At 31.7% G+C, this 15,789-nt stretch overlaps 1 protein-coding gene across 2 annotated transcripts in view; it reads right to left on the bottom strand.

Annotated features, from left to right (window-relative positions):
* Positions 1 to 1,480: 1,480 nt before the first annotated feature.
* Positions 1,481 to 15,789, bottom strand: part of LOC145270461 (uncharacterized) — a 198,696-nt gene continuing 184,387 nt past the window's right edge. For both annotated transcript variants that reach the window (XM_080126098.1, XM_080126103.1), the window contains 4 exons: positions 15,419 to 15,600; positions 12,110 to 12,182; positions 8,235 to 8,495; positions 1,481 to 2,346 (listed from right to left, as the gene is read on the bottom strand). In XM_080126098.1, the coding sequence (XP_079982224.1) occupies positions 2,212 to 2,346; positions 8,235 to 8,495; positions 12,110 to 12,182; positions 15,419 to 15,600 (651 nt within the window). In that variant the 3' untranslated portion in view covers positions 1,481 to 2,211. The remainder of the gene's footprint in view (positions 2,347 to 8,234; positions 8,496 to 12,109; positions 12,183 to 15,418; positions 15,601 to 15,789) is intronic.

Here is a 15,789-nt window from a genome sequence, read left to right as displayed (position 1 = left end):
ATTTTTTTTGTTCGTCTTCTTTTAATATACTAAATATATATATATATATATTTTTTTTTTTGTTTGTTTGTTTTGAAATAATATGTAATTAGAAAATTAGCGTCTCCGTTGATTTTGCAAACATTTTAAAAACATACTTCCTCACACAGGAATAAACACTCACACACATAAAATTTTGTATATGTAAATATGAAAAAGGGAATATATTGCTCTCTTTCTATCCACACACATGTACAGAAAGAAAACACATACACACTCACAAATGGATATATATTATGCATGTTCTTTTAAAATAATGGATTTAAGTTGAGTTGAAAGTAGCAGTATCGTATCCCTACAATAAGACGTCTAATTGTCTGATGTTAGCTACAAATACTGAAGAGTAAAAAAAAAAAAAAGAAGCAAAAGACACAAAGAATAAAAAACAATGATCAATAAAACACACACAAAAAAGGTTTTGTTCTGCTCTTATTCATAACCGCCAGATAGATATAGACCTGGCTACCATAAATGCATTTAAAAGAAAATTATATAAATACTAACAGCAACCGAACCATCTTTCCAGGCTAAGGGACACAATAGAAGAGTTACAATTTTATTGAAAATGTAGACTTTATTCATAATTGCATATATATATATATATATATATATATATATATATATATATATAAAAAGTGAAATTATACAAACATTAGAATATACATAATGTATTATATAATTTCACATATAATAGCTCTACATACGTATTGAGCACTTTTGAAAAAAATACTGTTTTTAGTTCAATACATTAATATATCTGTAGCTAGTTTAGGAGGAATAAACACAGAAGGTTCAATTGTGTTGGTAAGATGTTTAGTCTGTTAACTGATGAGAAGACTGTAGAGCTTATCCTCATACTCGGCCTGGATTTACTACCACACAAAACTTATGGTATAAGATTGCTAATAGATTTATTGTTGCATAGTATCAAATAATATATATATGTGTGCATATATGTATATATATATAAATGCATGTTTTTTTTTTTGGGGGGGGGACATACTCACATTTATTACCGTACAAACGTATATCTAGCATATTTCAGGTATACATACATTAATTATACGTCCATAATTTCAGTTCTCTCCATTTCATCAAAATATCTAAACATGCTTGCCGTCTGTATATGTTAACATTACTTTAAAGTAAAATAAGAATATTTTACCATATTTTGGTATTGAGGTTTGGTTGATTATTAGTCAAATGTGACCACCCACCCAATTTCTTCAGAAAAAAAAAAAAAAAAAGAAAGAAACTGAAGAAAAGCAAATAAAATAAAACAGGAAAACATGAATAAACAATCCTCCAATGATTTGACGTCTTTCTGTTTCAATCGATGAAGTCACAAAACGATCAAAATAAAATCGGAATAGTTTGGAGGAAATGACAATGAAAGAATAAAGGTTTTTTTTTTTCAATGAAAAATACAACAATGCCAACAGATGTTGTCTTTCGTTATGCTTTTTCAGTGATTACATGTTTGCACGTGTGTGCAGAGATATGAATTTGCTCGTTTCCAAGGTGAGAGGGGGGGGGGCAGACGACACTACATTGTATGTGTATATTAAAAAAGGTTCATTGGTAACAAATCAACAACAAATAGCAGCAGGAGCAGCAGTAACCATAATAAGAGTCGCATCACAACAGCAATAATGCAAGATGAACACGACAAGTACGAGGAGGAAACTGTATAAGCAAAGGAAGTGGTCAGAGAAAGGTTGGGGTTCCTGTCCATTACTGCTGCCACTACAACCACCTCCCACCACCAAAACTGTTGGTCAGACATTTTTTTTTTTTACCCAACCTAGAGTCAGCCAAAGTCCACTGCAAACTGACAACAGTTTATTCAATTTCCAGTTCTTTTTTTTTCTTCTTCAATCAAAATTTGCAAAAGTTCAAATCGAAACGATTCAATGCCAAAAGTCTGCACGCTACTTCGTCTCCACTTTACAAATAGTAGCTGCGCGTAATCGGGCCAGCACTACTTTATTCGTTATTCACCAGGGAACACTCATCGGGCAATCTGTAATGATGCACCAGCTCACGAGTGACTCTGCCATCATAGAGTTAATTACCCAGCCGAGATTGGGCAAAACATTTTCATGCTTTATAATGTAAATAAATCCATAATCCTGACAAGTCGGGAGGGGCGGGGGTTGGGTTGAGGCACGTTCAAAAGTTGAACTGTGGTTTCTTGCGTGGCCGCTTACCGGCTCCTTCTTCCAACAAATACGTAACGTCCACCTTTTGTTTGCCGGGGATATTGCCCAACAGCTTCTGTAATATCTTGTCCAATCGTTCCTTTTTCTGAAGACACAAAAGAAAGACAATGTGTATAAAGAGAGACACAAAAACAAAAGAAGAAAAAAACAAATTAGTGTAAGTAACATGCAACACAATGACGAATAACACAGCTTTGGACTACTGTTCTCATCTTGAGTGTTATTTTCATGTTTCAGTCGATGTAACCACCAACATTTTTCAGATATGTCTTGGCAAACTTGAGAATCTTTCTGAATAGAACTCTTTATTTAATCCAGTATGTAGTAGTATGCTTTTGTTTCATCAGCCATGACAAGGTAGAAGTTCTAAGTAATTCGCAATTATATTTGGAGTTCACCTGCAGTGAGGATTGAACCTTTAACCCCCATAAGAGTTTAACTTTACAACTGAATTTTACCAAGTACTTTATCCACTATGCCACATCCTTGTGCACAAATCTAGTATGAGTTTTAGGAGCCTTAAACTTATTTTGTTTCTAGATGTACAATTTTACTACTTATTATATATCACTAATGGCAGCCGAAATGTGAAAATAACACTCAAGAACAGTAGTTCAAATACAAACCAATTCTCATTTAAAAAATTCAGAAATATTAAGAGCAAATACAAGTTTTGAAAGCTGTGACCATAAAAAAGGGGTTAAAATTCAAAGGTTGCATTTAAGAATTTGGCTTTCATGTTAAAATACAAATGTGTAAAATAAAAAAAAAATTACTTATCAACTTTTTTTGATTTCTTATATTGCACAAAGATTAGTTTAAATCCATCCAATGAAATTAAGTATTTTACATTGTTGTTCGACAACTGAAAACTTTCTGTACACCAGTTTACTTATATGTAAGGCTTGCTTTAAGGGATCATTTTATAAAATAATATGCAATCACTCAGGGTTTGTACAGATTTTCAATGTCCCTTTTCAAAGCCTTCTCCAGACAAAATTCAAGTTTTCAAAACAAAATTTGCTATACAGTAGCGTCCAAAAGTTAAGGAACGGTCGATCATTTTTTTTGAATGACTTCTAACTTTATCTATGAAAAAAGAAAAAGTTTTTTTGGTGAATTGTCCAATGTTTAATAATGGTAGTTACATAAAAAATTTTTTTTGGTGAATTGTCCAATGTTTAATAATGGTAGTTACATAAAAAAATTTTTTTTTTTTATTTCAGATACATATTAGTTTTTTTACATATAAATAAATTTAATTAAATTACAGGCGTCCAAAAGTTAAGGAACGGGGGAAATTATTAATGAAAAAATAAAGAATCCTTTCAGTATTTAGTGAAAAGCCCCTTGTTTTTAATCACACTATGGCATCTTTTGCTGCAAGACAGAACCAATCGTTCACACGTTATAGATGAGATATTATTCCAGGATTTTTTTTACACATTCACATAAATCATTAAGATTTTTTTGTTTTTTCTGTGATCTTATCACCAATAATTTTCCAAACATTTTCAATTGGATTCAGGTCAGGGCTCTGAGCTGGGCAGTCCATAACACAAATAGTGGATCTATTTAGCGTTTCTAAAACTATTTTTGCTTTATGGCACGGTGCGTTGTTTTGCATAAAGATATCAGAATCAGAAAGATTAGGAACCACATCTTCTCTAATCAATTCTCTATACATTCGGGCATTAACTTTTCCATGAATCCTTACAAGACATCCACTTCCTTTTGAAGATATCATGCCCCAAACCATTATACTGCCCCCTCCAAATTTGACTGTACTTTTAATGCACTTAGGAAATAGTCTTTTTCCATTTTTTCTTCTGACATGTGGTCTTTTGTCTGATCCAAAAAGATTGAATTTAGATTCATCACTAAAATGAACCTTTTCCCATTTTTTTTCTTCCCAAAACAAATGTTCTTTTGGCGAATAACAATCTGACCTTTTTATTTTTAATAGAAATTAAAGGCTTTGAGCATGGACTTCTTGAAAATAATCCAACTTCATTTAATCTTAGTGAGATCGTTTGTTGGGAAATTTTTTGTCCAGTTTCGGATGTAAAATCCTGGGATATCGAAGCTGCAGTTTTAAAGCGATCAGAATGAGATGATCGAGTGATTTTTCTATCCTCCCTCTTAGTTGTTATTTTGGGTCGCCCTGAATTTTTCATTTCAGTCAATGGTAAACCTTTTTTTCTATTTTCAATAACCCGAAAAACAACAAGACCGTTTCAATATTTTAGCAATCTCTCCTATGAACTTTTATTTCATCATAACGGTCAAAAATAAGCTGTTTTTCTTGTATATGTAGCTTTTTTCAAATATTCGGAGTCAACATTTTGTTAAGTTGTTATTAAAATTGCTTAAGTTTGTATTAATTTTCTGTGTTCCTTAACTTTTGGATGCCTGTAATTCAATTAAATTTATTTATATGTAAAAAACTAATATGTATTCAAAATCAAAAAATTATTTTTTATGTAACTACTATTATTAAACATTGGAAAATTCATCAAAAAATTGTTTTTTCCTTTTTCACAAAGTTAGAAGCCATTAAAAAAAAAAATCATCGACCGTTCCTTAACTTTTGGACGCAACTGAATAAACATTGATATAATAAACCAAAAAACTTAACTGACAACAGGAAAAGTCCTTTTCATTTACATACAAAACAATATACCTGAATACAATGATATTTATATTCCCTGACCCACTTATATTTGGCCAACCAAGCACGAATTATGTTATCTTATTTTCCTCCGATTGTAGTTGGTCTGTGTTCGCTTTAGTTTTAAATTTTGAGTTTCCGATATTGTTGGTATAAGAGTTACGTCCATTTATTACGAAACTACCTGATTTTATTATTTGGAAAACATCAGATAGTTTTGTGATAAAGGGATGCAGAGCCCCCAAAATCAACAGACATTAGACCATTCCTGTAATGATCCGATTCCTGTTGATTTTGCGATGGGAGTTTAGTTCTGTGTAGTTCTAAGAGGTCCACACTCTAAGGTTTTGCTTTCTCTCTTTGAGAAGGGATTAGTTTATTACTAAGTGTCTTTTTGCAGGTCAAAGTGCCCCTCATCTGGGGCGCTGACTTTTCAATACCACTTTCAGACCCTGCTATCTAAGTTCTTGCAGTGGGAGAAAACTAAATAAAATTTATATTATATATATATATATATATATATATATATAAATAAAACTCAGTTTGCCTGGTCATTGAAACTGTGTTTCTGGTTTTCAACTTCTGCTTTCAAACATGCGTAGATTTCTAGAGTCTTGACATATTTGTTCAAAAATAAATCTGTAAATCCATTTTTTTTTTTTACATCAATATTTTATGAATTGTTCTTTTTGATAAATAAAACATTCATCAATGAATGACTTTTCATTATTATATAATAATGAAAAGTGGTCATGGAATTTTTTCCTAAGTGTACCAGGTATTTTATGATGTACAAACAACTTTTTTTTTTTAAATAACATCGGAAGAATTGCATCTGATGAGTTGATGAAGATCGCGGTGAAACAGCTGTAATGGGAAAATTCATGATGGAATAAGAGAAAGTTATGAAAAAACTGAAAGTCTTTGAGTTTTAGCAAAATTTTTATACTATATATATATATATATATATATATATATATATATATATGTGTATATATATATATATATATATATATATATATATATATGTGTGTGTGTGTGTATAGAGAGAGAGAGATGAAATAAAGTGAAGATACACACACATATGCTTGGAGTATAATGAGGTTGTATGTTGAAACAACTCGGAAATTTTTTTTTTTTTCATTTTAATATATTTTTTAATATACTTTTGCACAAATGTTTCTGTTATGTAACAAAAATATACATACTTTTGTTACATTTACGTAATTTAAAAAATATTTTCTTTTTGCCATGAGTATCATGTTTATACATTAATTCTGTATACTCACTCTTCCATAGCTAGCTATAACATATACTGACCTCTGAATGACTGATAGTGTAGTATTTTTATAAAAAATTAACAAATCTACATTAACTTATAATTACACACATTGCCAGCACGTATTTTGTGGTAGAATTTTCAAGCTAACTTTCTTGCAAAAACTATAGATCTAACTGATCTGAATATTTTTACACAAAGTCTGCAGATGTATCATACGAGCATTATGGATTTACGGATTTTACCAATATTATGGATTTACGGATTTTATCAATATTCAACCAACTTTATTGATTGAATCTTGTAGTTATTTTACTATATCTTCATTCATGGACATCACTTTAGAAATCCTTTTTGGCATTTTTATACTTTTTTGAGCATTACTCTCTTTTGAGTTTCCAATCTTTTGCACTAACTATCAATGTTATAGCAAGTCTATAAAAAAGTATTTTCCTAACTATTTTCTTCTGAAGAAAAAAGCCAAAATTTTTAAACTCCATGAATAAAGAAATTAATTCTATCTTGTATTTTTTTTTGTTTTTGAACAATAAATATTTCAATTGTTAATTGGCATAATTTAATTCGCCCTCATGCACATACACATTATATATTTCTGAGAAGGAAAGTACTTCTTTGAAACTCCACGAATTAAAGACTTTCACCTTTATTTGTGTTTCCTTTCCGAAAAATAAATATGTCTTTAACTCTTGCTAAAGTATTTCTCAACATACTTTATTAAACCTATGTAATATGTGCGTGTGTTTGTGTGTGACTTCCTTCAGTCTTGACAGACCATGGTTAACCACTGTAAGGGTGGCTGCATGTGGGATTTTTGTGACAAGAGTTACGCAATCTCCAACCATATCTCTTCTGAGTTGGCATTGTTAAATACCAGTGGCAAGTGGTGTTTCAAGATGACTGGAAACAATGCTGAGATAAGCGGAGAGCACATACAGCGCCTAGAATTCCCAAATGGTCATCCATCTAGTACTAGACAAGCTCAACGTTGCTTAACTTCGGTGATCTGACAAGAACAGGTGTGTGTGCGTATATATATATATATATATATATATATATATATATATATATCAAAAGTACCCATCGTTGACTGGGTTCAAAAACAGCCTACAGAAAATGGACTCTGATTTATGAAAGTATGATAAAAGGAAGGGTTGTAAAGAGACAGCTTCGAATTTTGGGGTATATAAAAAAGTAAAAATAAAATGGATAAACCCCATAATTTATTATACCATACCTGTTCACACTGAAACACTTATCACAATATTCTGTGGATCTATATTAAAAAACCTTGTTAAACTTTGTGACATATTTACATTCTATGGAGGTCAGGTGCGAACGAAAACCCCATAATTTTATTATACCATATTTCTTCAAATTGAAACAATCATCAAAGTATACTTACACAGATAGATATGAAAAGTCTTTATTAAAGTTTGTGCCTATTTCCATTCTATGGAGGCCAGGCGTGAACGCAGACCCCACAATTTTATTATACCATCCCTATTTAAGTTAAAACATACTTATTAAAGTATTCTTATGTACATCTATATCAAAAACACTTGTAAACGTTTTTTTTAATTTTTTATTTCCATACTTTGTGGACCAGCCATGAACGCAGACCCCATAATATTAATGAACCACCGTTCTGTCAGATCAAACATATCCATTCCTGTGTCTCGATACATCTTCTATCATTATATGTAATCAGTTTTTTAAAATAGTCAACCATATAGGAGCCTATTCATGACCAGACACACACACACACACACACACATTCAGTTTTATATCATAGACATACACACACACACACACACACACACACACACACACACACACACACACACGTGTAAAATAGAAATATGATTTGCAGAAATTTTATGCTGAATGTTAATTTTTGTTAAACGATCAAACATTAATGCTTGCATTAATGTTTGATTTTTTATCTATTTATTTATGATTTTCTATTCTAGTGCAAGCAAATCAAATTGATCATCTTACACACCTTCTGCTGTTTTACGTGAACCATCGGCAGATCCTCTTCCGAGTAACATACAGCCAATTTGGTTTTGCCTGCAGACTTGACATCCGACTTCTGCTGCTCCCCAGCATAACCATTCGTTGCAGCCGCTGATCCATCAGCAGAAGATTTGCTTGACTCTGAGGTTTTCTTTACCATCTGTTTGTTGTGAGTTCCATCATCATTTGAATGAGGATGGCGTTCACCTGGCCAGCGTCGTTTATATGTTTCTGGCACTTCATGCGGCTGGAAAAATGAACAGAACATATTCTTAGTGGCAAACATTAACAAAAAAAATGTTTTTGAAAGCAAAATATTATTTTGATAGCAGGAATATATTTAGGCTTGGAGAAGGGCATACAGAGATTTGACGAAATTGCCAAGTTTCTGTTTTGAAAGTACTTGGAAGTAAACGATGTTACTTTTAAGACCTTGCTGAAAATGTAGGTAACAAAAGAATATCCATAAACTGGTTTTAAAATATGTTTATAGACAGAAACATTTTTACAGAATTAATATTGAATGTAAACTACTTTTTTAAATATAATAAATAAATAGGTATAAAATTTAATATATGTTTAAATAACTGGAAAACAAAATGAATGAATATTAACAGTAAAAAAAGATGAATTTTTTGCCTAAAATAAATTTAATAAAATAAACATAATGAAAGGAAAATGAATGAATGTAATCTTAATATATGAAATGTCTTCAATAAGTTTCCAGACTTTTTTTCGTATGGGCACTTTTATTGATAGTACACACATGAAACTCTAGTCCCCTTTGAAGTAATCTCTTCTGGCTGCAATGCACTTGTATTGTTCCAAGAACTTCCAAAAGACACCATGAAACTCCCCTTGTGTATCAATCATTTCATAATGACAGCCCCTAAGGTGTTCCTTGAACTCAGGGAATAACCAAATGTCATAGGGAGCAAAGTCTAGACTATAGGGAAGGTGAGGAACTGTCTTGATGCCCATCTTAGTCAAATAATCTGTGACAAGGATGGAGTTATGGACTGCATATTTGGAGCAAACTTTGTGCAAATCTTCCACATCTCAGTTCCTCATGAATAATTGTGTATATAGTTCCCACACTGACATCAAATAGTGCACTTATTGTCTCTATAGATACATGACAGCCCTTATACATGAAATTCTTTATTTCGCTAATCAACTCTGGTGTTCTGACTTCTTTACTCCCCCCATACCTCTCATCATCCCTCGACTCCCTGCTTTCCTTGAATCTCTTATGCAACTCAAAAACTAATACTCGATACATGCAAGATGGTTCAAAATGCAGTTTGAAGCATTCTATATGCTTCTGTAGCATTTTCCCCAAGTTTAAAACACTTTTATTGCATATTGTTCTTCTAAAGTGTCCTCACGTCCAGATTGCATTTTTGAAATTCACCAGCTGTGACAATCAGACTTTAGTAGGGTGTATTCCAATTCCTGCTATAGCTGTTCATTTGAACTTGAAATCATAAAAATTGGTCAATAATTTCATAAGATGTATAACAATAACATGCTGGATTTTCAAAAGTCTTAAAACTTATTTAAGGCACCTCATAGTTAAAAAAAAAAAAAAAAATATGAAGAATCATAATAGATGAAGTAAAGGAACATAATTTGGTGAGATCTCCAAATTAACTAACACTGTTCAAAACCAGAACTCATTTGGATTGGTAAATACACAATTTTTACCAGAAATTTTCTCCTTCAATGTCTTTAAAATCCAATGCACAAAGACAATTACTTAAATCAAGGGCGAGCAATCAATTTATAAGTATACCACATTGGGTCAAATCAGGAAATTTTCTCACATGTGAAACAAAGTTAATGTTTTAATGTTTACCAATAATTTTGAATACGAAAAAGTCAAATCATCAGTAAAATAAAAAATGATTGTTTAAATGATTTCATCATCTTTTTTTTTTAACATGGAGGTCACCACTTATCAAGGCCCAGAAGCCACTCAGGGATAAGGGTTATTGTGTGTACAGTAATCAATGGGATAGTATCGTAGTAATAGTTAGTATTGGAGATTTGATAAAGTGGCATTACTTAAAGGGGCGGTTCATCAGGAATTTGTTTGTGTTGGACTTTAAAACATCCAAGGTGAAGTCGGGGGGGGGGGGGGGGAATGGTGAAACAGGCAAGCGCCGGAGAGTTCCACAGGCGTGCAGTTCTAAGAAAGAAGCTTTGTTCATGAAATCTACATTTTGATTTAGGCACAGAAAGAGTGGGGAAAATTATTGACAGTGGTTTCAGCTAGTCGGGTGTTTTTCGTGAAAGATTGGCGAGGGGGGACCAGAGAATGGAGCTCAGACGAGCACTTGCCATGGAAATAACGATAAAACAAAGACAGGCTCGCAACGTCTCTTCTGTGGGAGAGAGATTGCAGGGAAGAGAAAAGGGCATCCCCTACCAAGCCACGAAGTCTATTTTGTACTCTGTCAAGGCAGGATAGGCTGTTTTTAGCAGCTCCTGTCCAGATGTGGCAGCAGTACTCCATCCTTGGACGTACTTGGCTTATCCAAAATTTGCCCTAGATTAAAAAGCAAAAATAAAGAAAATCTGTATGACGTGCATATATATTATAAAAAGGAAAATATATTTTTAAAATACCGTAAATTGATCAAGTAGTTTACTTTTTATAAAGAAAATCAAATTTGATGATTATTTAATGAGTGACTGTCGTTCAAAAAATGTAGGGAGATAATTCAACGCTTCAAATTTGAGAGATTTTTGTTGTAATGCTTACAAATCCTCATAAATTGCTTAAAAATGATCTTTATAAAAATAAAATTACTTGATCAATTTATATCATTTTTGGAATATATTTTCGTTTTGTCACAGGTACATACATCACACAGATATTTATTTTTGTCTTCTTAATAAAGGGGGAATTCTGAACAAGAACCTATTTTATTAAATGAATTGAACATTTTGTGATAGAGTTTTTATTGATACCAGTTATAGGGTAAATATTTTTTTAACAGCTTTTAAGTGATTTTGCCATATAAACATCATTTAATTTCCTTTGCTCAGGAGTCGGACATTTTCTGTCAGCCTGCAATTTCAATCTCCTAATTTGACAGTCTTGAAGATGGAGTTTATTCAAATTCTAATCTAAGAAAAATTGAATGAAATCAATCCACAAGAATATTTCACTTAGAAAAGAACTTATATCCTTGGACCTTTATTATTCCTGATATTCATAAATGATCTCCCTGGTAAAATTGTCTCTGTAGTCAGCTGGAAAACAGGAAAATGGAAGAGAGTTCCACAGGCGTGCAGTTCTAAGAAAGAAGCTTTGTTCATGGAATCTATGTTTAGGTTTAGGCACAGATAAAGAGTGGGGGAAATTATTGATAGTGGTTTTAGCTAGATAAGTGTTTTTCATGAAAGTTTGGCCGGGAAGGGGGGAGATTGGAGCTCAGACAAGCACTTGCCATGAAAATAACAGATACAGCAGAAACAGGCTCGCAATGTCTCGTCTTTGGGACAGAGGTTGCAGGGAAGAGAAAAGGGCATCCCCTACTAGGCTACAAAGTCTATTTTGAACTTCGTCAAGGCAGGATAAGCTGCTTCTAGCAGCTCCTGCCCAGATGTGGCAACAGTACCATCCTAGGATGTACTTGCCTTTTATACAGATAGAGAATTGCATTGGCAATGAAATATCTACTGGAGCGGTAGAATGATTCAACCATTTTTCCATGATATAACAGGATACCAAATAGTAGCCCCTTACATCCAAGTAGCAATATGCCTTGTTCAGGGTGAAAAAAAAAAAAAAAAAAAAAAAAAAAAAAAAAAAAAAAAAAAAAAAAAAAAGAAGAAATATTAAGTACTCACAGAATATGTTCGTTTAGGAACCAGTCGTTTCTCAAACTTGTCAAAACAGTAGGTTTTCGTAAGAACTGGATATCTACAAGTTGAAATAAAGCCATAAAAATGTATTCCATTATAAAAAATGAAATAGAATAGACATTTATAACAATACAGGAAGTAAAGATTTATTAATATTTACAATCCAAGATAATAAGTCAATGTTTTCATATTGAATCAGTTCTAACTACCATATATCAAAATTATAGTTGAGACAGTGAAATACTTTGAGGAATCAGTTTTATTAGATTACTTAGGGAGACGGTTCATCAAGAACTTGTTTACATTGAAGTTGAAGACCATCAAATTGTAGTCAGCTGGAAAGCAGGCAAACGGAAGAGAGTTCCACAGGCGTGCAGTTCTAAGAAAGAAGCTTTGTTCATGGAATCTACATTTAGGTTTAGGCACAGATAAAGAGTGTGGGAATTTGGCTAGAGAGTGTTTTTCATGAAAGTTTACTAATAGATGAAGATCTATTGATGATTACTTCACCTGGGAACCCTAAATCAAGAGTTCATTTTTAAAGCCTTTTCGAATCATTTATATGAACATCTCTTGAGGATCATTTTACTGGGGAAAGTTACATTGGAATTCATTTTTGAAGCACTTCCTGATTGATTATCGATACTTGAAATTCCTTTAAGGATTACTTTACTAAAGTTTGCTACTCTGGAATTCTATTTTGAGCTGATTTATATTGGACTACTGTCATCTTTCTTGGACTACCATTTCAGGCCCTTATTTGGACTATTTGGTTTTGATTTTTTCCATTTTACCTCTACTTGAATTCTATTTTGTCTTCATTATTTTAAAAAATTATTTTCTTATATTCATTTCTCTATTTTAATCCTACCCCACCTACCTTATTTGACTTTCATTTTCATCTCCTATAATAATTCCCATTACGTTTTCACTCATATTTTTCATTTCTAATCTAAATGTTGTGTAGCTCGTTTTATTCGTATACCCTTATATTAGTAGAATGCCAGCCTTTCTTTTTTTTTCCGATGAGAAGCATTTAGCTTCGAAATACCATGATCTAAAGAGGTTCTTTTTATTATTTTCTTCCCTACTGATCCAATGATTTAATAAAGTTCTCTGTAACTTTTATTCCTCATCTTTTTAAGTTGTAATTGTTTCATTTTATCCAGGTAGAGCTTTTACTATCTTGATAGGTTTGCTATAATAGATATCTTTTTTTTCATTCATTTCTTATATACATATACGTGTGTGTGTGTGAATGATCTAATTGCTGATTGAACTAGGCAGGAAGTGTATATATAAACACAAGATAACACAAATTCCATACATTCTAGCCTGCCGATTCCCTATGGGAATGAAATGCGGAAGATTTTGTGTAGCTTACTTGCTATATATTTTCATAAACTACTATCTAGCTCTACTCATGTATTGAACACCTTAGAAGTAAATACTGGAAATTAATAATAAAACCTTATAACATTTTATGTAGATACATAAAATAATTGTATGCATTATCTATCTATCTCTCTCTATATATTTCTATATAAGTGTCCTTGTCTGTCTGAGGAAGTCTCTATCAAACTACTCTGTCAACTTTTGGTCTACAGACTTGAAACTTGATATATAGAGGATCCAAACCTGTGAAACAAATTCGATTTGGTCTTTTGCTGGTAAAAATAGCTGCTAAGGGGTCAGCAGACATAAGTTGACTTAAAATGCTTTTCTACGCATGCGCAGACAGTAACAAATAAGGCTAGAAAAGCTATGTTTTGGTTTCATTCCTAGCTGATGACACCCAAATCATATTTTTTTAAACTTCTGAAATCATTACTATATATTGAGTAAAAGAGTTGGCTCTATAATAATAAATAGGAGATCTGCACAAATTTAAATATAATATTTAAGCATATTTTTAACGAAAAGGTCATGTGAGGGGTTTGCACTACTATATATTGGGTAATTTCTGAGGAAATATGATTTTTTAAAATTATATTTCACTTTTTTATATACTAATCCTTAATATATCAAGCTCAATGTAATTACAGAGCATATAATAAAAAAAAAATGACAAAAGTCTATATTACAAATTTCATGATGTTGACCATCTTACAATTTATTACTTTAATTACGTTGACATTTACAATTCTTGACAGTGACTGTTTTGTAGCGCAAAATCATTATATCAATCAATGAACCTATTTTGCCTTAACTCATCAGAAGAAATAACTATTGTGAATTTTCTCGCCAGCTTATGCCAGTACTAAGCCTGCAATATGTTGAACTTAGTATTCTTAGAAATTAAAACTGCAATGTTTTTGTTTTTTAGAGAGAAAAATACTCAAAGCTTATATACATATATACACAAATCTACAAGTTCTATAAGAATACTGAGCACTTTTTCCTATAAATATAGAAAACAATGCAATTTATTAATATATATATAATACATATATATTCAGTGTATAACTTAAAAATATAGAATTTAATGAGTGACAATTGGAATAAATGTCTATGTGGAATCTGAAGAGTTCATTGGAACATTGATGTAAGTCATTAATTTTAGTACTGTCCAACTTATAGAATTGAGCACTTTCGGAGTCAGTACATATTTACCAAATTTCTACAATCATCTTCATCATTCAATCCCAGGCAACATCAGTATATATTTATGTACCTACATCCTCTCAAACAAGGGATGTGGTCATCTAACCACTGAGACCCAAGCTGATGTCTTATAACTTGGGTTCTCACTGGTTGGATGACCACACCTCTTACTTGAGATGAAGTAGGTACATTCTGATTTTACCGCAGTTTACTTAATCTTAGTTAGTTAATAGACTTTTTGTGTGTGGCGCGATTGCTCAAATGGCAGAGTACTCGCGTCACAGGCAACAGATTTGAGTTTCAAATCCCGAGTTTGGACATGTTCAACTGAGATGAGAATGAGGGAGAAACTATAGTCTTGGATTTTCGGTTTGTTGACTTTCATGACTCTTTTGAACTGTGACGTTGAATCACTGTGTAAATTATATATATATATATATATATATAATTAGTTATCATTTCAAAAGCCAAAAGATGGAATGAATTCACACTTATTAATTTTAATTAGATTTTTGTTTTTAATGCAAACGCTTAAATTTTCCCTATAGGAAAATTCTAGCATTTGCATAAAAAAAAAAACTAATAAAAATTTATGAGTGTGAATTAAAAAAATTTAATCTCTGGGTTTTTGGAATGATAACTAATGGTACAAAATTTTGCAATTTTCCATGGTTGAAAGATGAAGTTTACCTTGTGCGTGATATCTTGGAAAAGTGATGAGCACTTTTATCAACTCTACTTTCACATATGTACACGTCTTGCTCTTTCACTCCTTTCGGTCGTCCTTTGCAAAATGTATTTAAGTCAAGTACACAGCAAGTACCAATGATGGCTTCCAAAGGAATAATATCATACAGTGGGATTCGGAATACCTACAAAAAAAATAAAATAAAATTAAATTAAAAAAAAACATTTCAGTACTAAACTGAGTAATAAGCAATAATAACTATTCTTTTCACTTGACGTAAATCTCTGCAATATATAATATTTTTAATTTATATATATATATATATATATATATATATATATATATATATATATATATATATTTAATTAATTAT

The sequence above is a fragment of the Euprymna scolopes genome, chromosome 4 (genome assembly GCF_053919585.1).
Source record: "Euprymna scolopes isolate OS-2025 chromosome 4, ASM5391958v1, whole genome shotgun sequence".
Classification (NCBI taxonomy): Eukaryota; Metazoa; Mollusca; class Cephalopoda; order Sepiida; family Sepiolidae; genus Euprymna; species Euprymna scolopes.
Note: the sequence above shows the minus strand (reverse complement) of the source record. Positions and strands in the feature narration are given on the sequence as shown.